The 22,695-nt window shown below is 37.8% G+C and overlaps 1 protein-coding gene across 1 annotated transcript; it reads right to left on the reverse strand.

The window, feature by feature from the left end:
• Window positions 1-3,423: 3,423 nt before the first annotated feature.
• Window positions 3,424-4,716, reverse strand: LOC148874463 (uncharacterized). Its single transcript, XM_088980544.1, has 4 exons — window positions 4,568-4,716; window positions 4,341-4,425; window positions 3,966-4,048; window positions 3,424-3,848 (listed from the first exon to the last, which is right to left on the reverse strand). Exons 1-4 carry the CDS (start codon window positions 4,589-4,591, stop codon window positions 3,666-3,668), a joined length of 375 nt encoding a protein of 124 aa, XP_088836670.1. The 5' UTR covers window positions 4,592-4,716; the 3' UTR covers window positions 3,424-3,665.
• Window positions 4,717-22,695: the final 17,979 nt, after the last annotated feature.

Raw genomic sequence — 22,695 nt, forward strand, 5'->3', positions numbered from 1 at the left:
CACCCGCGGCCTGCTCCTTTCCTAGTTGAGCGTGGTCTATCTCCCCACCATTCTGGATATCCTATCACCTGAAAGCAGCCCTTTGCTTCATGTCCGGATTTTCCATAGTGTGTACAGCTCACATTTTTATCCTTTGTACATGCAATAGCTGCTTTTGCACCAACACCTACATGTACCGCAAAGCCCACAACATCACTTCGTTCTTCTTTGCTCTTGGCTATACTTTGATGCCTTTCCTCTTGAATGATAATTGCATAGACACAGTTCAAACTCGGCAACAGCTCTATGCTCAAAATATTCGAACGCACGGTGCCATAAGTTGCGTCGTCAAGGCCCATCAAGAACTGATGTACCCTCTCTTCTTCTCACTTCTTTTCAAGTATGGTCGCAATTTTGCAGTTACAACCGCTACAACGACACGTGGGTATCAGATCATAATCCGCCAGTTCGTCCCACATGACCTTCAGCTTTCCATAGTAAGCCATCACTGCTTGTCCCTATTGTTTACAAGCAGCTAAATCTGCCTTCAATTGATGGACTCGAGGTCCATTCCCGATAGAAAATCTCTGTCGTAGATCCTCCCACAAGTCTTTCACACTCTCTGTATATGATATAGTAGATCGCAAGGTTGGTTCGATTGTATTGAAAATCCATGCAACCAGCATCGAATTCACCATCCACCAATCTTCGATATCAGTCGAATCATCTGTTGGTTTACTCAATGTTCCGTCAACGAACCCGAGCTTTCTCTTTGCTCTAAGGGCATTTCTCATGGATCTCGCCCATTCCTCATAGTTCTCACCTTTTCACTGAACAGGTGAGACGATCATTCCAGGATTGTCAGATGGATGCAAGTAGTACGGCGAGAAGACGGTCATGTCTTTCCCTGCGCCTTTTCTGCTATCTTTTCCTTTGCCTGATATAATGAAAAAACCATCGAGACGCCTTCTGAATCGCTGGTGCGCACCATTACGCGCTGTTCCGATCCTTCGGTAAAGAAGAAAACCGAAGACTATGGAAGGAGGTTTCAGAGACACAACAAGCAATTTTTCCTCCGATCAAATTAGAATGAAGAACTCCTCGGAAGGGACTGTAGAGGAAAAGAAACATTTCTGTTCCACTTCGAAGGAAAAAGAAGAGAATCCGAAGAACTCTGCAGAGTTCTTGTTTGAACTACAAAAATCAGAGGATTCTCAATCTCGATCTCTGTCTAGAGTCTAGTCTGCTCTTGCTCGGAATAATGAGACGAGCAGTGGAACTTCTCTTCCTTCTATTTTTGATGGAAGTCTCGAGTCTAGATTCTGGTTTCTGGGAGCTCCGTAGTGAGAATTGCGGAAGACGAAGTGCCGAACTGGAACCGGAGTGCAAAGCCTGTCCTCTGCCGGCGCCGAGCAATGTCGCTGCTGCTACTGATCTCCAAAGGTCTTAGAACACAGACCTCTCGCTCCCGTTTCTCGCTCTGATACCATGAGAAAACTCTGTGGAATTTTTGTTGTGTGTCATTATACAAGATACAACCTATATATACAATTTCCTACGCCTGAATTTAGGAGAGATTCAGGAAATTACTAATTTTTGGTTACGTGGAGAATTGGTTTCCCAATAATTAAAAAAGAATTTACGTCTTGATTCCCATTATAAGTTAATTTTTCTCGCCAACTCCCACCTAGTACCACACTCTCCTATCCGCATTTTTCTTACAAATCAGCCTCAAACCTGCCCTCTAGAGAATAAGTTTGTCAAATTCCTGACCAATGTAAAATGCAAGTAGCTCGTCAGAGAGCTGCGACCGCTTTCAAATGGTCCCAAATTGTTGAAGCCGACGCTAAACATCCTTCCGAGCCTATCCTCCTCAGTCCTCAGTACCTCTTTTTCGGTCGGTCAGCCCCTCCTGAGTCCTGTCCCTGGAGGTGGGCCCGCTCCGAGACCCGTCTTCATCCTCCCGCATTGTAATCGGTTCTGCCGAAACAACCACAGGCGCCTCCACTAGAGTTCCGTCCCCTTAGCTTGAACCTCATGGATGAACTCTTTGATCCATGACCCAGTTATCCAATTAGCAAAATTCTTCCATTAGCTATTTATCTAATAATCAGGCCTGATATGTCACGTCGGCCTGATAATAGAGCTTGCATGCATAAATGGAAATGACGTATAATGATTGGCGCCTGCAGTAATTCTAGTAGCTACTTTAGGCGATTTAACTCAGCAGTAACTCCCCAAGTAGCAGATTTCACCTACAAATTTGGTGAAACTGTAGTTGGCCAAGGGACAAAATCTTATGGTTTACTAACGTGCAACGGTGCAAATAAACTAGTAGCAGAGAGGACGACTGCATGCGAGGAAGAAAAGACAAAATTAAAGGGGCCTTTTCGACAATCTGTGCTAGACTGCTAGCTGTGTGGTGATCGAATGAACACGCTCCCGTTGAGTAAAACATGATCAGAGCCCGAAATGTGTCTATTATTCATTGGCTCCAAGTTTGTAAAAGACAAAAATGGCTTCATCTTTCCTATTTCTGAGCCAATGAGTGATGGCCGATGGGCAGAACAGAGTACTGATCATGGTTTACACAATGAGAACGCTCTCATTAATTCTCAGCTGAAGGGCAACTTATCTGTACTCTCCCTTTAGTTATCGTGTGGGAAATTTGGAAGAAGAACGAAAAACGTAAATATATAGCTCTGCTAGAAACTGCTCTATGCTTGAGGTTGGGTGTGTTCAGACTTCAGAGTCTGAACCTCATCAGATTCATGTCTCTATTCCACCCCTGTTAACTATGTTAAGTCAGTGTACATGGAGCGCCGAGAGGTAATCCCAGTTTCCCAGAGACAGTGTTACTGCAGGAGGGAGTGTGATTAGATATGATGACCTTGCAAAAGAGCAAAGAGCTAGAATTTCCTTGGCCATATCTATGAGATTTCACACAATTATCTTAAAGAGCGACTCATTAGTCATAGTGAAGGTACTTTTTTAATAATAGTGAGTTTCATCCTCGAAAATTGTTACGTACTATGGCTCAGTTTGGAAGGAGTACATTAATGTACAAATACAAATACATAGAAAATAATACAAAATATAAGATTTTGCACTCTACCTACATATTTGTATTTCTACTAATTCCAAACTGAGCCTATGAGGATAAAATTAATGTCTCTTGTATAGATCTGGATATTAATTTCCAGGTTCAACACATTATTTTGCGTGAAGGAAACCAACCAGGTTACAGACTCACAAGCGAATTTCACTAGTTATATATCAACGTTGCTTCTTCCACGTCTTAGATATGACTAGTCGATTCCTTCTTTATATTTATTGATATCAGTCCTCCATAGGGTTTTTATAACTTAATGAAACCAAGGTGGCTGGCAACCCCTCCACCAGAGTAAATTTAATTTTGGATTAAAAGAAAAACAGAGAAAATTATTGAACACAAAATAGTACAGTTTGTCATTGAAAACTAACGGATCTCCAAGGACCCATCTCAACATTTGTACTACAACAAAACAATATCTAACCAGAGAAGAATAAAAGACAAAGAAAGGTAGAATTTTTTTCCGAAGTCTGGAGCCCTTCACATGGGTTGCTAACATACGCTTATCATCAGGAGCTCACTCTAGGTCCCACTCAACTTTTATGCTCTTGCTTGTTATCTCAGCAAAGCTAGCTTACCTGTGGCAAACACATCTATAGTGGTATGCACTGTTGATTGGGTCGTTCGCATCGACTGGAATTTGTTCAGCTCTACACTTGAACTTGCACCCTCTACATTCATTGTAAGTGCATGTCGGAGCAGTAGATCCAATCATCATTCTCCTTGAATTCCTGCTCCTCCATCCTTGTTTAGCACCCTACAAGGTCCAAGTGGAAGCAGGCAAGAAGGAACATAAATGGAAATTAAATTATTAAAACTCATAAAGTTGATCTACAGACTGAGAGTAATTCGTTTATTTGTTGGAGTTGTTTACCTGCAAAAGCAATTCATTCAGTAATGGAGATGAATGAGAGATCCCCTCATCATCATATGGAAGTGCTACTTCAGCTTCCAACCCTGAATCACTTCAACAGCTTATAATTCACCTTTTATGGAAGCATACACTAATGAAGTATAACAAATTATTGTCTTAAAAATGAATGAAAATTCAATAAATTAAAACAACCCACGTAAAATAAGGAAGGCAACTATAAAATTCAAAAAAAAAAAAAAGCATTAGTAGGCAGAAAGCAGTGCAAGAATGAGATACTTAAATTTCATGTGGGGAGGTTTAACACAAATCCAAAAGAAAAGAAAGCAGAAAGGAGTAGTGGAGGGAGCCAAAAGAACAATGTTTGTTGAGTCTGACCTTGTATAAAGAATGACGCAAAGAGGAACGTGAAGAATAGCAAGATCAGGTGCATTGGTTTCTTAATGCCCATTTGCACACCGAACTGGAGAAGATATGAAATGGGAAACGAATGAATGGTCAATATGTAGAACGGTAGAGGAAGAGAGTGGGGGGGTCAGGAATTAAATTGAATAATGGCTATTGGGTATATAGACTGGCAAAATCTGCAGAGATTCAGAACATACCAAAGAGGTCCCCATAGCTGACATCCTTCTTTCAGCGCCAACTCATTGAGAGTCACTGAAGATTTCTGTCATCACTGAGATGGCTTTGTCGAAACCATCTAGATGCCCGTGGTTTTCTTTTGATTTGGGCCTTTGGTAGGTGAAATGTAAAGCAGGACTCGATAGATTTTATCCTTGTCTTCCAAAGAGACAAAATGAGACACTACTGCTACTACGCAGCAACTGGCATGTGGGAGGCCCACATCAAGCCAGCTGACTCTCTCTCTCTCTCTCCTTCTCTCCCTTCTCTCTCTCTCTTTCTCTCCACCCCTTTTACTTGGAACTTGGAACTATATGCTTTGATGTGGGGACGCATTATGCACCGTACCCTGTCCAAACCGACATTGGATCCTGAACCATTCGATCCAACTGCAACTCTAGAATATTAATAAAATCAAGCTAATATGAAGACTTTATAGGTACCTTACACGCTTGACACTGGTCTTTTGCGTCCTTGGCACTCTCTCCAACTAAATAGTCATCCAACACAATTAGGGTCTAGTTAGAGTTGTGTTTAGTTAGACATGAACAACAGTGGTTTAATTAAATTGGACTCCCCCCACCCCTCCACCCCCACAAAAAAAAAGCAGTGCTTTAGGAGTTTCTGTCGCTTATGAAGGGAAGGGAAGAGGAGGGGGGGGGGGGGGGGCTGCAAGATCATCAGAATCAAGTACTTGTACAGTCTCAATTGCAGTCTTACAGAAAGTGAGTAGTAAATTTCCCCATCAGGTAGGTTCTACTTAAACCAATATAATCGAATGATTCCAAATATAAATGTAAATTTGCTCATTAGAAACTAAACTATGAAAAGTTATCACTGGCTAGGATTTCAATTTAATTATTAACAAATCAGATGTTTGAAACTTATTGATATTTCTAATTAGTTTTTAACATGTTAGAGTGAGAGCTATTTAATAGTGGGTTGAGATTCTCCATGCATGAGATTGGTGGGAGATTACCTCATTGTAGTTATATTATATATGATGAGGTCACCAGTCACCTTCATTGTTGCCTGACTTAATCTAACATTTTCAGCTTTGCATGCTTTGTATGGTCCATTCAATTCATTCTTGTGAATAAGGTTAGGTCCCCCATTGAATAGTATGAACCCTACATCAGAAAGTACACACAGACCTACTACGAATCAGCTGGGAGAAAACACAGAATATTTTGCTTGTCTCTCTCCACTTGATGATGAGCCCGAACCAACAAGAAGAATACCCACAGTCATGCACCGTTAATGGAACCAGTAGCTTTGAGGGGGCGAAGTAAAAAAAATCCATGCATGGTTAAAAAGAAAGAGAGAAAAAAAAAAAAAACAGAATCTGGTCGGTTAAGGCAGATTAAAATTTTGTTTAAAACTTTCCAAGTTTACTTCGTTATTCTTGTTGGTTTTTGAGAGATAAAAGAACATGTGTACACCAAGTTTACTTCGTTATGATGTTTCAATGTATTTCTGGCATTTTCTTTCAATTTATTTCTAGTAATTTTTATAAATATTGGTATATAATGGTATTTTGTTTTGGTTTTATTATTTAAAGAATTAAAAATATCATTTATTATCTTATTAATTTCAGGTGATTATCATCCTAAGTTCTACAAATATATGGAATTTACTGGTTATTTTTGACTAACTTATACTAATTTCAATTAAATTATCGTATTTTATGGAAATTAGTGGTTACTTTTGGATAAGTTCTAATAATTTCTGGAAATTTCTATTATATACTAATTTATGACAATTCTTGGTAAATACATACTAATATTTTATACTTATTATTGATAGTTTATCACATTTTAGGCAACTTAACAGTTACTTATGGACATTATCTACAAATTTATGATAATTTTTGGTAGATTATTGTAATGTATTTGGGCTTACATTATTTGATAATTTCAGGTAATTTTCATCATAATTTCTACTAATTTCTTGGAGTTTCTTTTAATTTTCAAAATTACGGAATTTGGAATCATTTTTTAAAACAATATCAGTAATTAATTTGATGACTTTCCAATTTACCAAAAACCAAGGGAAATTACCAAAATTAATTTTCAAATTTTATTTTGATATTTTATTTCAGTAATAATTTTTGAAAATAATATCAATATAAAGTGATATTTAATTTCAGTAATTGGAGTTTTAATTTCAGTAATTTCACTAATAAGATTTTTTAATTATAATTTTAATTTCAGTAATTTCAATATTTAATTTTTGTAATTGCATTTTCTAAATCATTATTTGTAATTTCAAATATTGATGGATAATGATTTTCACTAATTATCAATAGAACTTATTCTACAAGTATCCATTAATATTTGAAGTAGGATTAACGGCTCTAACAGCCCTTGTAGTATTTGAAAAAGGCAATTTTTCCTTCAAACTAAAAAATTGCCAGTTTAGACCCTAGTCTTTAAAAAAAGGCCAACAGTAAGTAGATAACACCCGGTGTTAGTTACGTGGTTCACAATCCATTAAATAATTAATAAAATAATAGAAAATGCTGATGTGTTACTATTAAATTCAAAAAATTGAAAATTTGTAAATGAATCCCATTGAATAAAATAAAAATATTAAATATATAATTAATAAATATTAAAAATAATATATAAATGAGTCCCACTTGAACTTTCATCCTTTAGAAAAAGATAATAGGTGAGCCCACTTAGAATTATAAGTGGGCCCTATATCTCTCTCTCTCTCTCTCCCAGAATCTCCCTCCCCTATCTTGCCCCTACTTTCCACCCGCCATTGCCGCTACAACTCTCATCAGCAGAGATTAACAATCCCCCCGTCGATGATCAAGCTACCTAAAGAACAGTTTCACTACCACGTTAAAACCCTTGGAAGAACAAAAACAACCAGTCCAAGTTTCAGCCTTTCGTAACCAATCAGGAACTCAACATAGCCTCAGGCATCACCATTAGAGGTGTAGTCAAATGGTCATGGCGGCAGTTGACCCTGAAGATCCTTGGCCCGCATCCCTCTCGGCCATGGCGATCCTTCAAATATTCATTGCTTTCGTATGTCTGAGGTTGCTGAGGACGCCATTGTTAAGGTTGTTCATTCTGCCAAGTTCACTCATTATTCCCCTACTGTTGCAATTCTTCCTGAAAGAAGGTTAGTAGTTCACTTAACTTTTATGCTTTTATCATCCTCCTACTGTATTGTATTTGCTCCTTTATTATTTTCTCTAGTCTTACTTTTGAACCAATATGATTCTTGTATCAAATGCTTTATTCTTCTATATTTGCAGCTTGACACGCTTCATTTCACCTTTTCTGTTTGATTCCAGCCTTTGTTAATATGCTTCTTTTCACTTGCCTTTTTTACGCTTCCATGGTTGCAGACTTCATTATTTCACTATAAAAATGTTATCCAGATTCTTAAAGTGACCAACTTTTTAGGCAATTCGTGATGTTCTTCTCTTGGTTTACAATTGTTGGAAAATAATAATAGAAGGCAGAGTGGAATTTATCGGTAATCACTTTCCAAACTAAGAAGTTGCTGTAATTCTGCAAAATTGTGAATTTTTGAAATCACAAAGAGAAGGACGACTGAGTCGTGTCATTTGGTCATTCTCCTTGAAACTACATTTGCCCCTACTATGTAGTCGGGTGATTGCAAATCGCTCAACAAGATAAAACAGCCTAGAGACCATTGGTAGATGTGCACTCGCTTACTAAACCTCTGTGAACCACCAAGAATGATGCTTAGAAAGAAGATACTCGACAGAGAAAGCAGACTGTATTGTGTGCACTGTTATGTATTTCTAGGTCGACCAACACTCTCTTTATAGAGTGCTCTTAGTCACCCAAAAAGACATAGAAGTGTCTTTCTGAGAGATGTCTCTTCAGAACAGTGCACTTGTTCAAAGAGACAGAGAAAAAGAGACACGAAAAAAATGAACTTTGAAATTCAAAAGTCAAACAGTTTTAAACCGATCAAAACCAAAATGATTCGGTGTAGTGTGCGTATATACGTATACTATCCATGCCCGTGCCCTTACCCTACCCCAGCCCGGCTCGACTTAGCTTGCGCATGTTAAAAGCACCTCCAACCCCCCTCACATGCATGTGAATATCTATAGTGCTTTCCTCCTATGGGTCCCTACTCATAGAGAGAACAAGTCTATAGATATACTCAAACTCAACTTCCTTCTCAAACAATGTGGGATAAGGAGTCTTCCCATTAATTCAAATGACAGAAGAGAAAGAGACAAAAACCAAAGAACACAAGGGAGGGAGAAGAGATTCTTGAAGTTTTGAGTCACCCTCCAACAATCCCCCACAAGATTGAAAATTACAAGAAGATCGAACAATCTGAGCATCGTAGTGAGAAAGGTATTCATGGTGATGTCTTTTGAACTTCAATCAACACTTAAGTATGATAGGCTATGTTACAGAGTACAAGTGGAGTCAAACTCCTTCAACATTTTCTCTTTTCAACCTGCCAACTAACTCAACTCACTAGTACTTTAGTGGTTCTTTTGTTTTGGAACATTTCAGCCTTGCTCCCTTCTTGGAATCATGAGGGTTCTAGAGAGTCAGCCCTTAGATCTCTCTTAGAAGCGGCCACACTTTACGCTCACTTAGGTCAATTATTTAGCATACACTACACAAACTATTCTTAACTGATTAAGAGCCTTACGTTCAACCTCCTCAAAATGCAATGAGCACTATCTTACTTCAGCGTCTGAAATGGGGGCACACATTGATATTGCTTTCCCAAACCATCTAGCAACTCATTTTACCCATTTAACCTAATTCTAAGGATCTCCTTTCACATAGCTTAGGTGTCCATCACTAATGACTTATATAACGGGTTTCAGCCTCATTCCTACCGATGCCTCATAAACCACTTTAGATGTCTATGGTTTGGTTAATGAATATGTAAGGTTCTTTTCAAACCTCACAAAATCCAGAGCAATTGTTACTTCGCTGAGGTATTGTCTTACCAAGTTATACCTTAGGCGGATGTGCTTCCTTTAAACGTTGTAAGTTCTGTTCTTGGCTTTAACCATCACTGCTTGACTATCACAATGGAGAGATATTGACGAAATCGGTCGTAGCCAAAGTGGTATATCTACCAAAAAATTCCTTAGCCACTCTGCCTTGGACTCTATAATGCAATGAATTTGGCCTCCATTGTTAAGCTAGTATTATAGGACTGCTTTGCCAGTTTCAATGATATTGCTCCACCACGTAAGGTAAAAACATATCCATTGGTGAAAGTAATATCGTTATTTGAATATGAAATCCAATTCGCATTGGTAAATCACTCTAAAATAGGAAGAAAACCTGAGTAGTGTAAACCAAAATTTGTAGTTCCTTTTAAATATTTTAATAATCTTACTACAACTTTTCAATGTTCATTTCTAGGATTATGAGTATGCTGACTTAATTTTCCAACAACTATTGCTATATCTGGTCTTGTGCAATTCATTATGTAAAACATAAATTTAGTTATACTTGCATATTCTTTTTATGAAACAGGCTCTCCTACATGTTTCCTTAAATAAATACTACAATCAAGAGGTGTTTTAATAGGTTTACAGTCATAGTGTCCAAATTTTCTAAGAATACAATCTACATGGTGTGATTGGAAGAGAATAAAATTTCTTTGTTGTTTATGGTTTTTAATCCCCAAGATTATATCAACCTCACCTAAGTCTTTAGTATCAAATCTGGGCATTAGAAACTATTTTATTTCTTTTACTACCTCCAAATTTATTGTCATTATTATCATATCATCAACATATAAACAGATCATGACTCCTTTATTATTTACAAACTTGCTATAGATGCATCTATCGGAATCATTTCTATTATATCCTTTTGTTACTAATACATTATCAAATTTTTCGTGCCACTATTTGGGAGCTTGTTGTAAGCCATACAAAGACTTAATTAACTTGCACATTTTATTTTCTTATCCTGACATTATAAAGCCTTCAAGTTGCTTAATATGTTTCTTCCTCTAACTCCTTATTTAAGAAAATTGTTTTTACATTCATTTGATGAACTACTAGTTTGTAAATGGATGCTATAGAAAATAAGACTCCAATTGTAGTTAACCTTACAACCGTGGAATAAGTGTTAAAGAAATCTACATCTTTCTTTTGGTTGAAACCTTTAGCAACTAATTTGATCTTGAATTTATCTATTGTACCATCTGATTTCAACTTTTCTTAAAACTCCACTTATGGTCTAGTGCCTTAGTTCCAGGAGGGAGATCTACAAGTTTCCAAGTGTGATTAGTGACTAAGAATCTATTTCACTTCTTATGGCTTTCTTTCGAAAATACTGCATTAAGTGAGGTTACAACTTCTTGATAAGTTACTGGGTCCTTGTCCCCCAGAAATGTGAACATTCTGTCACCTAAGTTTATTTCTTTCCTTTGTCTTTTACTTCTCCTTAAGTCTAGTTTCTGATTCCTAGAATCGATGTTTTCTTTACTAAGTGAAATACTGATTCCTTAAGCATTCAACTGTTGTTCTTGATTTCTATTATGGAATTGGGAAGGTTCTCTATTTATTATTTCTTTTCTCTATAATGTGCTTAAAGAATTCTGCATCTCGAAACTCAATTATTGTGTTGTTCTCTACAATATTATCAACTATTTTAATTACAAGGAATCAATAAGTCGCACTATTTTGTGCATATCCAATGAACACAGTCACTAGTTTTTTATCCCAATTTCTTTCTTTTAGGTTCAGGTATTTCAACCTTTACTAAGCAACTCCAAACTTTTAGGTAGTTTAAACTAGGTTTCCTGTTATGCCACAATTCAAATGGTATTTTTCCTTTCTTCTTAGGAGATTTTCTATTATATAAGTGACAATCCGTTATGATTGCTTCCTCCCACAAGTTTGGAAGTGTACCTAGACTAATAAGTATAGCATTCATCATTTATTTTAATTCTCTATTAAGTCTTTCTGCAACTCCAATAGATTCAGGTTGGTAAGGGGTTATGATTTCATGTATGATTCTATTTTCTTCAAGGAATTTCAGTCTTTCTATCTGTTCTAAGTCTTTTTATTTTCTTTTCTAACAGATTTACTACTTCAGTCTTGTAAGTTATAAAAGCTTGTTCAGTTTCATCTTTTGATCTAAGTACAATTGCTTTTGCATATCTAAAAAAGTCATTTGTGAAAGTTATATAATATCTTTTTCCTCCTTTAGCTTCAAGAAATTTCCTAATGATTTCTCCATCATATTTAGTCTCTCTATTTGTTTTAAGTATTTCTATTTTCTTTCCTAACTGATTTACTACTTCAGTCTTATAAGTTATAAAAGTTTGTTTAGCCTCATCTTTTAAAATTGCTTTTACATATCTAGAAAAGTCATTTGTGAAAGTTATATCATATTTTTTTCCTCCTTTATCTTCATGAAACATAAGGTCTTCTAGATCACTATGTATAAGTTGCAGTAATTCAGTTTTTCTTTGTACATTTTTATGAGGTATTTTAGTGAATTTTGCTTATACACATACTTGGCATTTTTTATTTGTAAAATCAATAGGAACATTCAAAAGTCCTAATTTACATAATCGTTTTAAATAAAGAGCACAACGATGTCCTAATCTGGCATGCCAAATATCAAACGATTCAATAATATAAGCAAAAGAAGAAACATTTTTATTCATAATAATATCAAAAACGTTCAATAAAAATAGTCCACCAACATTAATTGTATCATTTTCCAATTAATCATAGCCTTGTCTGCTTCAAATGTGAGCTTTAGTCCTACTTTGTTGAGGAATGCTCCCGACACCAAATTTTGTCTGATCTCTAGCACATGCAACACATCATTCAGCATTAGGATTTTTCCTAAAGTCAGTTTCAGGAGCACATTTCATTTTCCAATACCTTCAAAGCTTGTGAGGTTCTCATAAAGACTTGCTCTACCCCAAATTGAATTGTTTACTCAGAAGGAACTATGGTCCCCACATATGTGCTTAGTAGCACCAATGTCCAATACCCACTCCTTTAATTTATTAATCAATTTTGCCTTAGTTACCATGATTGCAATAACATCCTCAGTCAAATTGACCTTTGGTTTCCTAGACTTTCTTCTTTTGGTACCAGTAGCCTTTCTTGTAATGCCTGGGTTTGCCACATGAAAAGCACTTTCCTTTCTTTTGTTGCTTCTTGAATTTTTGATCATTTTTTACATTCAGAATATATTTTTTAATTTTGTAGTCATTTTCTCTACTAAATTGGTTTTGGAAATCTAATTTTTATCGTCATCTTTCTTTCTATTCTTTTCTTTTATTTTAATTCAAACCACTACTTGGTCCAAAATAGTGTCATTTCTCTTATGCTTCATACTTGTTTTGAAATCATAGGCAGTATCATGCCTTCCTTTGCTAGTTCCCCCACAAGCACCTAAAACTCATATATTTGGTCAGACATGTCCATGTCTTTTTTATGGTAAAATGCAAGAAATTGGCAATCATATATTTTTATTCCCAACATTTTCTAGAACATACTTGTTGTCCAATGCATTCCAAATTTCATAGGCAAAGTTATAGGAAGAGTTTTTCGAATGCTATAAAACGAGAGAGCTAGAAACCTATGAATGTTAAATTGTGCGTACCTTTTCAAAGGAATGGAAAGCCTTTATATAGGTGCAAGTTGCCATGGGTTTCACATAACGCATCCGAGATCTCCAAGATCACCAGCCCATCTTGTTCGAAGGCGGTTTCATGCTAGAGACAGACTTTGCGTAAATCGATAACGCTTATCCGATTGCCTCCAAAGTAGGAGGGAAGGGAGTAAGTTCCGTCAATGACGCGACGTGATCCTAGAGGAATCAGAGATGATAACTCACTCAGAAAGGAGGTTGTCTGTCACGTCGTGCAAGTCACCAATCGGGCCTCGGTCAGGCCAACAGAGGCTAGAGATGTAAATCGAGTCGTGCCGTCTACGGTCGGCACGATTTTGAGTCAACCTAACCCGATGGTCCATGGGTCATGCTGCGGCTCAACACAATTGTATGGGTTGATGGGTCGTGTCGGACCGGCATGGCCTACACTGTCGTTTTATGCCACCCATGGCCCATGGGCTAGCACGACCCATATATATATACTTATATGTATTTTTATATATTTACTTATATATAATATTATATAAATTATAATTATATAATAATATATAGTTTATATTATATTAATAAAATAAAATTTGTTCCAATTCTATTATAATAATTTATTTAGTTATTGTATATATAAGCAATTGTATACATTAAAATTCATTTAAAATTAAATTTTTAAGATTTTTTATTTTTTTAAATAAACAACTTAGATCCAGTCCACAACCTAGCCTAGCCCAAGGCTCGGCCTATGGACTAGCCTGGCATGGGCCCACACGGGCTCGGGCCATGGATTGTGTTAGGCTGACTCCCCAAAATATCATAGGGGAGGGAGGCATGTCCTAACCTGCACTTTGCGCAGGATGCACACGGACCTTGTAGTGCTGGCCCAATACGACCCATTTTACAGCTCTAGTGGAGGTAGGTCGCCTCTTACGCCGACCTAATACCTTCTAGAGCATCCGCAGGTCAATATGCTGATGTGGGGTCAAGGAGGTCCGAAGTACTCCCAAAGTCAATGCTTATGTGGCACTGAGATATCGTATGGCGGTTCTGGGGTGCCATGTGTCACGATGTCACTAAAGGGCCAAATCACCACTCATCAATTGCCCCCACTCCTGAGTCAAGACCGGTTGGGCGAAAGGAGTAGTTCGTCGTGGATCATTGGCTCGGAATGACTAGTTCGGTCGATCTGTTGTCAACTCGGTCTGCTCGCCTAGTTCAGTCTAAAGAGTGGAATGGCACACACGGTGGATTTAAATTTCAAATCAAGCCCACAAATTCAAATTTTGAATTTGCACATGAAATATTGAAGCGTCGCGTCCCTCCTGATCGTCGGATCAAGTGTATTTTGGCCATTATTTCTCTACTCCCCATGGCTATAAATAGTGGACCCCCTCAAGGGTCCCATTTGCACTATTTTTGAGCTTTTTGCGAAGAAGTTGAGAAAGAAGTCAGAGGCAAGGTTCGCAGTGAGATTGCTTCCAACTCGACGAGACTAGTCTGGTTAGGCAAGGTCAGTCAATTTGTCGATGAGTCCTTCCCCCTATCTTTGTCATTTCTTCAAGAAAGTTGGAGAGGTAGTCTTCCAAGTCCACCCGAGCTGAGGAGGGTACCTTGGGTCAATAGTGATGGGGTTCCCAATAGAGACCTCAACCTCTCAATGAGAATCGTAGGTGAATTCTAAGTTTAGACCTACCAAGCTAAGCGGGGATGTGATTGTAACCCTAATATCCACCTTTTAGATCTTGAACACTTTTGGTTGCATCCTGCCCAGTTCGAACCAATTTCCTTAGAGTCACAGTCGGGCTGAGATCTACGTCTTTGAGGAGGCACTGATTGTTGGCCTCCAGTTTCCTCTCCATCACTTCATCTGTGAGATTCTTAAATACTATAACATCTCCTTAGGCCAGCTCCATCCTAACTCCATTAGAAGAATAGTGGGAATTATTTCACTTTGTTACCACCTCAACTTCCCATTGGATATAAACATCTTCTCAGGGATTTGTCATATAAAGAGGGTTCCCAATGAGCCCTACTATTAAATGGATTTCTAGGCTCTATGTACCTGTGGTGTTGGATTTCTATTTTGATGTGAAACAAGGTTCAAGATCAAAATGATCCCGATTAGATGATCAAAATCGATTCCGACTTGGGATGTTAAGATCAAGGGGTAAATGGTGTCAGATTTGGGTGTTCTTCGTGTCATCAGATTTGGAGTTTTGGGCTCTTATAATTTAGGATCAAGATTAAGTTCAGGTTGGTCAAAATGAAATTTAGGATCAAAATGATCTCGACCAGATGATCAGAATCAATTCCAACTTCGGGTTTGAAGATGAAGGGGTAAACGGTATCAGATTTTAGTGGTTTAGGTGTCGTTAGATTTGCATTTTTGGGCTCTTGGATATTTGGTTTGACATGAGATGAGATTCAGGATCAAAATGACCCTGGTTAAATGATCAGAACCGGTTCTAGATTTGGGTGTTAAGATGAGGGGGTAAACGGTGTCAGGTTTGGATGATCTTGATGTTGTTAGATCTAGAATTTTGGGCTTTCTCTGCCTATGGTCTCGGATCCTTGAGGTCCAAACTTTTGCAAAAGTCCAAGAATACCCCTAGGTCAGTTGAGAGGTTAGCTGAAGCATGCTTGAAGCTCAAAGTGTTGCAGAAAGGCTGAAGAGAACAAAAATGTGGTGTTTACATGTTGGTTATTTGGATCAAATGTTTGCTCTCAATGCTTGTCTCCTTCAAACTACTTATGGGAGGCGTAGCCACTAAGGATACATGTTAGATGAGGTGCTCAATTTTGTTTTTGAGCTCTTATCAGTCCTCAGTATTGTGCCCATAACCTTGATGAAACCTATAACACTTATCTTAATCTCCTTAATTGAATTTGAGCTTGTTTGGACATCTAAGGAAGGGTTTGTCATAGGCCTCAAGTAGGATTTTTGTCCATGAGGCATTTACGGGGATGTAGTTATTATAAGTTGGGGCCTTTAGGGCTTGGTTAGGATCTTTAGAATAGGATGAGCTTCTCCTACGATCATTCCTATTTCTATCCTTGTGATCATCTCTATCTCTATCCATTTTTCTTCGATTCAATCTCTCTTTTTTGTTGTTCGGTGGTTCTATTATGTCTTCTCGGTGTTAATGTATTTCTCAACTCAAAGGAGGAGGTTGATCATGTCTTTTGATGGTTTATGAACCACTCTAGGGCCCTCATAGTGAAGTCGGCCACTACAAGAGAGGAGTCAAGCTCCCTTGCATATAGGGCCTCAACATTGAATCTCTTAATGCATTCTTGAAGTGTCTCATCTCTCTTCCATCAAACCTCCATTAGTGATGCCAAGGTCTAATTATACTTCTTTTTGTTGATGAAGTGGTTCATAAACATATTGGCAAGCTTATCCCATGAGTTGATCAACTTAGGCAATAATCTAGAGAACCATTACCAATTTGTATCCCTAAATGTGGCCTAGAAGGCCCTATAGGTGATTGGTTTACTATAATCATGAAGTAACATGAGGGCCCTAAAGTTCTCTAGGTGGTCTATAGGCTCTCATATGCCACTGTAGACCTATATGTATGATATCTTAAAGATGGATTGGAGAGAATCATCTCAGATGTATGCAATGAAGGGAGGGTCCTTTGATAGTTGATGTTGAAGGTTGAGTTGTGACTTTCTTCCTTCATCGATCGCTAAAAGTTGAGTTCCCATGTCTTTGAACTCCTCATCGATGTTTGGTTTTTAGCCCGTTTTTTGGGGACTAGGTGTGCCCATTCATAATCAAGTTTGTCCTAGTCCTAAAGACTTCTAAAGGAGGCTCCACTTGGATGGTCCACCTTTTGGTGGGTGTCGATCACCATCTGATGTGGACAAAAAAAATTACATGCAACAATAAGCACAACAAATACCAAGTCAAGAACAACAAACAAGTTGGATTTTTTTAGGGATTTCATACCTGAACCTGAAGTAAGATTCCTCCTGGAACAGTTCCACTATAGTAACAATGGAAACAAGATGGAAGCCAATTAAAACAAGTTAGCTACATGAGAAGCCAATTAAAATATTTACAAGAGATAAATAACCAAAAGCCCTCTCCAAAAACAACCCCCCTTCTCTTTTATAAGACCCAATGGCTTGCTGGAGAAGCCAATTAAAATATTTACATATAAACCCCCTAGAATGTCTCCCTCTCACAAACAATCCCATAAGAACAAAACTAACTTCAATGAACCCCCACAAAATAACTTTTGTTGCACCCAATTGCCCCTGATCAGAATCTGAATTATAAAATGACAAAAATACCCCTGGTCCCAAACTATCAACAAATCTACCCTATGTGAGCTATTATGCCAAAAAGAGCTCGACCCTATGCGAGCAACAATTTTAGCAACATTGCACTTGTCTCCATGTATCTTCATAAACTCCTCTTCACTAACCCAAGAGTTCTCAATTGTTGGTTTCCCTTTCCACTTGACCAATAACCTAAAATAGGTCCCATTTCGAGTGTTGGTGACTCGAACATCTTCTATAAACTCTACTTGTTCAAACTCATCAGAATTGCTGGCCCTTTGTGCTTATCCTTTCAAAACCTTGGTAGCTCAATTTCATATGCATTGTCACCAAATTGTCTCAGCACTTGACATGGCCCAATCTTTTTCTGCTTCTACTTATGGTAAGTCCCTATTGGAAACCTCTCATGCCGCAAATAAACCATGACTAGATCTCTCTCATTAAACACCTTCATTCTTAGTTTTTTTATACCTTTGGTTGCTTTCTTTTAGCTTCTGTCATACATTCTCTTGAATCTCTTGAATGGATTCAACTAAGGCCTTGGCATCATCACTCATTCGCTGCAACCCTATTATGAGAGCTAGGTCAACAACACCTTTAGGTGACCGACCATACACAACCTCAAAAGGATTATTTCCTATAGATCTATTAACTCAATCATTGAAGGCAAACTCAACTTGTGGTAGGATGAGATCTCATTGCTTTAAGTAATCTCCAAGGTTCAAAGTATTGATACGATACACCCTGTATCAGGCGTATCCTATCATATCTTTTGGTCTCGATACACCTATTTATAGGTGTTTTGGGGCCCCCATTTATTTCAATAAAAAACACTTAAAAATCACCTCTAGAAATCAAGTTTTGAAAAAAACAAACTAAAAAAAAAGTATTGAGCAGTAATTTTTTAGTACTGATATGCCCCTACCAATACACAGGGGTGTATCAATACTTTGAACCATTGTAATCTCTAGCTAAGATCCTCAACAAATTGCCCAAGCTTCGATTAACCACTTCAGTTTGTCCATCTATTTGTGGGTGAAGTGTACTACGATATTGTAGGGTAGTACCCATATGGTTCCATAAACTCCTCCACAAGTGGCTAAGAAATCTTGTATCGTGATTTTACGTGATATACCTTGGCAATCCATGCAATTGAACAAATTCTTTAAACAAGTTAGCTACATGAGAAGCATCAAAAGTCTTTTGGCAACCAATGAAGTGGGCCATTTTATAGAAATGATCAACCACAACAAAAATAGAATCATTACCCCTAGTTTTTCTTGGCAACCCCAACACAAAATCCATAGTAATATCAGTCCATGGTGCTTCTAGTATTGGTAAGGGAAGATACAAACTTCTATTTTGATGCTACCCCTTAGATGTTTGGCACTTGTGACATCGATCAACATAGTAAAACACATCCTTTTGTAGCCTTGATCAAAAGTATCTTTTGGAGACCATTTCAAGTATCTTCTTACAACTAAAATGTCCCTTGCAATGTAAATCAGCAATGAGTAATGCCCTCAATGACCTTGAAATAATGCATAACCTATTGCCCATGAACAAGTAACCATCATTCCACACAAACTTGGCTTGAATATCCTTGTCACCTATTGCATAGCTTCTACAAATAGGGCTAAGATAAGGATCACATTGGTATTGATCTTTGATGGAGCTAAATCCCGCAACATTAGTAAACATTGTTATCAACAAGTGAACTCTCCTACTAAGAGCATCGACTACTCAGTTTTGTTGTCCAGGCTTATGCTTCAAAACAAAATTATATTCTTGTAGAAAATCAACCCATTTAGCATGTCTTCCCTTTATCTTTTGTTGGGAGTTAAGATGTTTCAATGCTTCATGGTTTCAATACAACACAAACACCCGATGGGTAAGATAATGCTTCCAAAACTTCAAGGCATGTAAAATGGCATAAAACTCAACATCATAAGTGGAATACCTCCTTCTGGAATCATTGAGTTTCTCAATAAAGTAAGCAACCAGACGACCTTCTTGACTAAGGATGACTTCAATCCCTACATGTGATGCATCACATTCAACTTCAAAGAGCTTATTAAAATTAGGTAAAGCCAATACTAGAGCCTTGGTCATCCTCATCTTTAGCTCTTGGAAGCTTTTCATAGCTGCAAAAGTCCAAGTAAACTCACTTCCTTTCAAGCATTCAATAATGGGTGCCACAATAATGCTAAAATTCTTTATAAACCAACAATTAAAAGTGTCTAGCCCACTACGAATTTCAGTTAAGGTCTCTGGTATCGGCTACTCTTGAATAGCTTGAACCTTTTCTTGATCCATTTTAATCTCCTTACTGAAACAACATACCCCAAAAGCAACAACTGATATGTCATAAAATAACACTTTTTCAAGTTTATACATAAACTGATTTTTCCTCAAGACTTGTAAGACTGCTCTCAAGTGTTCTAAGTAACTGTCATGATCTTTGTTGTGGATGAGTATGTTATCAAAATAAACTACCATGAACTTCCCCATAAATGGCCTTAGAACATGGCTCATGAACCTTATAAAGGTATTAGGAGCATTAGACAACCCAAATGGTATAACCAACCATTCATAAAGACCTTCCTTAGTCTTGAATGCAATCTTCCACTCATTCCCCTCTCGGATATGAATTTGATGGTACCCACTATGAGCATCAGAAAATAATTCACTTTGCCACTTGGGCTGGAAATGGAGTCGCCACCCATCAGATTAGGAGTTGAAGATGATGGGACCACTGAGATCTACATCAAAAATCATTTTTGTTTAATAGTGACTCCAGTAGACCGAGGCACCAGCTAAAACAGCTTGGGTAAGACTCGAATGGGAGAAGAAAGGAGTTAGGCACCCCTTTCCCAGGTCCAATAGGTGGGGCCCACATGATATTACAGTCTTTGAAATGAAACATAAGTAATTACTTAAACAAATTACAGCTACCTAAGAAGAAGAGTAAAGAGAAAAGCTAGAAAAAAAGGACTAGGCACCTATAATCTTAAAGCATCAATTGGATCAAATGAAACTAAACAAAGCATACTTCATCATTTAACATGGACAAACAAGTATAAGCTAGTTCGGAAAAGGAAGAAAATAACAAGCCTCTATAAACGGACAGATGAATCAAAATGAAATAAAATAAAACAAAAAAAAAGAACTAACAAAGGTCTCTATATCTCATCAGCCTGCCACATCATAAACTTCAAAGAAAAGGAAGAACAACAACTAAAATAAATTCATATCCATTCGATATCTAGAGTTAAGGTAGAACCGAATTAATCATAGATCTAACAACATAAAGCATAACAAATTCCAGGTTAGATTGGGCTGAAGAGCAGATCTACGGGGGTGAGCTCGATGGAACCTACTCCATCAATATGTTCCCCAACCTCTAATTGTCACTGTAAAAAAAAAAAAAAGGAAAAAAGAGTTTCAATGAGGCTACATGAGTTACGTCCTAGCCTGAAATCGGATGTTGCAACTTGGGAAGGATTTCCTTGTTTTGGTTGGTTTGTCTTGGATGACAATGATGACTGAGGTAGAATTTGAGGGACTGATGAGAGGAGTGTATTTCCCTTGTGAAGGTTGCCTGAATCAGGATCGAACTTGATCTGTGATTGAATGCTGACATCTAGAAGAAAATGGAACCAAAATGCTGCCACTTGATTCTGCTTAACCAGTGAAGTGAACCTAAACAGGAAAAAAGGGAGTCTGAGATCTCCAATGCCTAGCAACAGTGGAAGGAGATTGGTTCTGTGGGCACTGGGGCCATACAGATGAAGAACGAAGAAGAAGGTTAGAACCAAGAGAAGAGAAAGATAGAGGAGGGGATGATTTGGGATTGATTCACCACTGCTAAGAGTTGCAATGGCGGATAAGAGGAAAATGATAAACAGGGAGCAGGGAAGTAGGGATAAGTAACAAAAGAGAGGATAGCTCAAAAAAGGATCACCAGTTGATCTAAAATTATTCAAAATACTGAAATAAAGGGGTAGATAATAGGAGAGGGATTTGCAATCTGCCGCTGCAATTCGTTGAAGCGGTAGAACCTGGAAGAAATTTGAGAAGGAGAAGAAGAAGAAGAAGAAGAAGAAGAAGAAGAAAAGAATAGAGAGAGAAAGAGGGAGAGATTGGAGATGGAGAGAGGAGGGTTTGTCGTTGAATCACCGTTGCTCTAGTTTTGTGCTCAAAGGGGGCAAGACAATGAATAGTTGATTCTCTTTTAATGAATATAGTTTTTGGTTAAATATTGGGGTATGGGGGCTGTTTCATAATTTTTAGGAATCTAAGTGGTATTTTTATAATTTTGAAAAAATCTGGTCAAACTGGGTCAAAGGATGGTCAAACCAGGGTTCTGGATGAATGGCTAAGGTTTTGGGTAAAAAAATGAAGGGTTGAGATGGGTCTGACCACAAAGAGTGGGTTTGTGTGCAAGCCAAGGGGATTAGCCGAAACATAATCTTTTTAGACGGAAGGGTAAATAAGGGTGCTTTTGAGTAAAATTTCATAGGGTAGAGTTTTCTGACATTTCTAGTTAATTGGTGGGACATATTGGCCCAACTAGGCTTGGACTGGGCAGATCTGGAAAGGGCTCGATTTAATTAATTTGGGGCCTCGAAATGGAATCTTGGTATGATTGAAGGTAAATGGAGGTGTTTTGGGCTGAGATTTCATATGTAGAGGTTTTCTAGCATTCTGGGGTGCTTGACAAGGTTTGATTGGTTTATATGTCTTTGGATCAAGGGAGTCTAGGTTCTGAGTGTTTTGGCTAATGAAAAAGGTTGAAATGGAATTTTTGTTTGATGGACGAGTGAATGGAGGAATCTTAATTTCAAATTTCATGGTAAGTGTTTTGGGAGGTTCTGAGTCTGGTGGTTGTGTCTGATCTAATGGTTGAGGTGTAAGTGGGGGTCGATCGAGGCCATCAGATTGGTATCGGACAGGTTTAACTTTGGATTTGAGGGCTCTTGGGGTAAATTTCAAGATTTTTGGGTTTTGGGGTGTTTCAAAGAGGTCGAATGAGTCTGATCGGGTTTTTAGGGTGAATTAGGGGTAGAGGTAGTTGACTGAGCAAAAATCAGGTGTTAACACCCACTCTTCAAATCTATCTTTGAAAAGACTTGTGAGCCAACTAATGTGTCTAACATGTCATCAAGGCAAGGTATAGGAAATCTATATTTAATTATAAT

This window comes from Nelumbo lutea, chromosome 1, assembly GCF_056320005.1.
Source record: "Nelumbo lutea isolate HS-2025 chromosome 1, American lotus-T2T, whole genome shotgun sequence".
Taxonomy (NCBI): Eukaryota; Viridiplantae; Streptophyta; class Magnoliopsida; order Proteales; family Nelumbonaceae; genus Nelumbo; species Nelumbo lutea.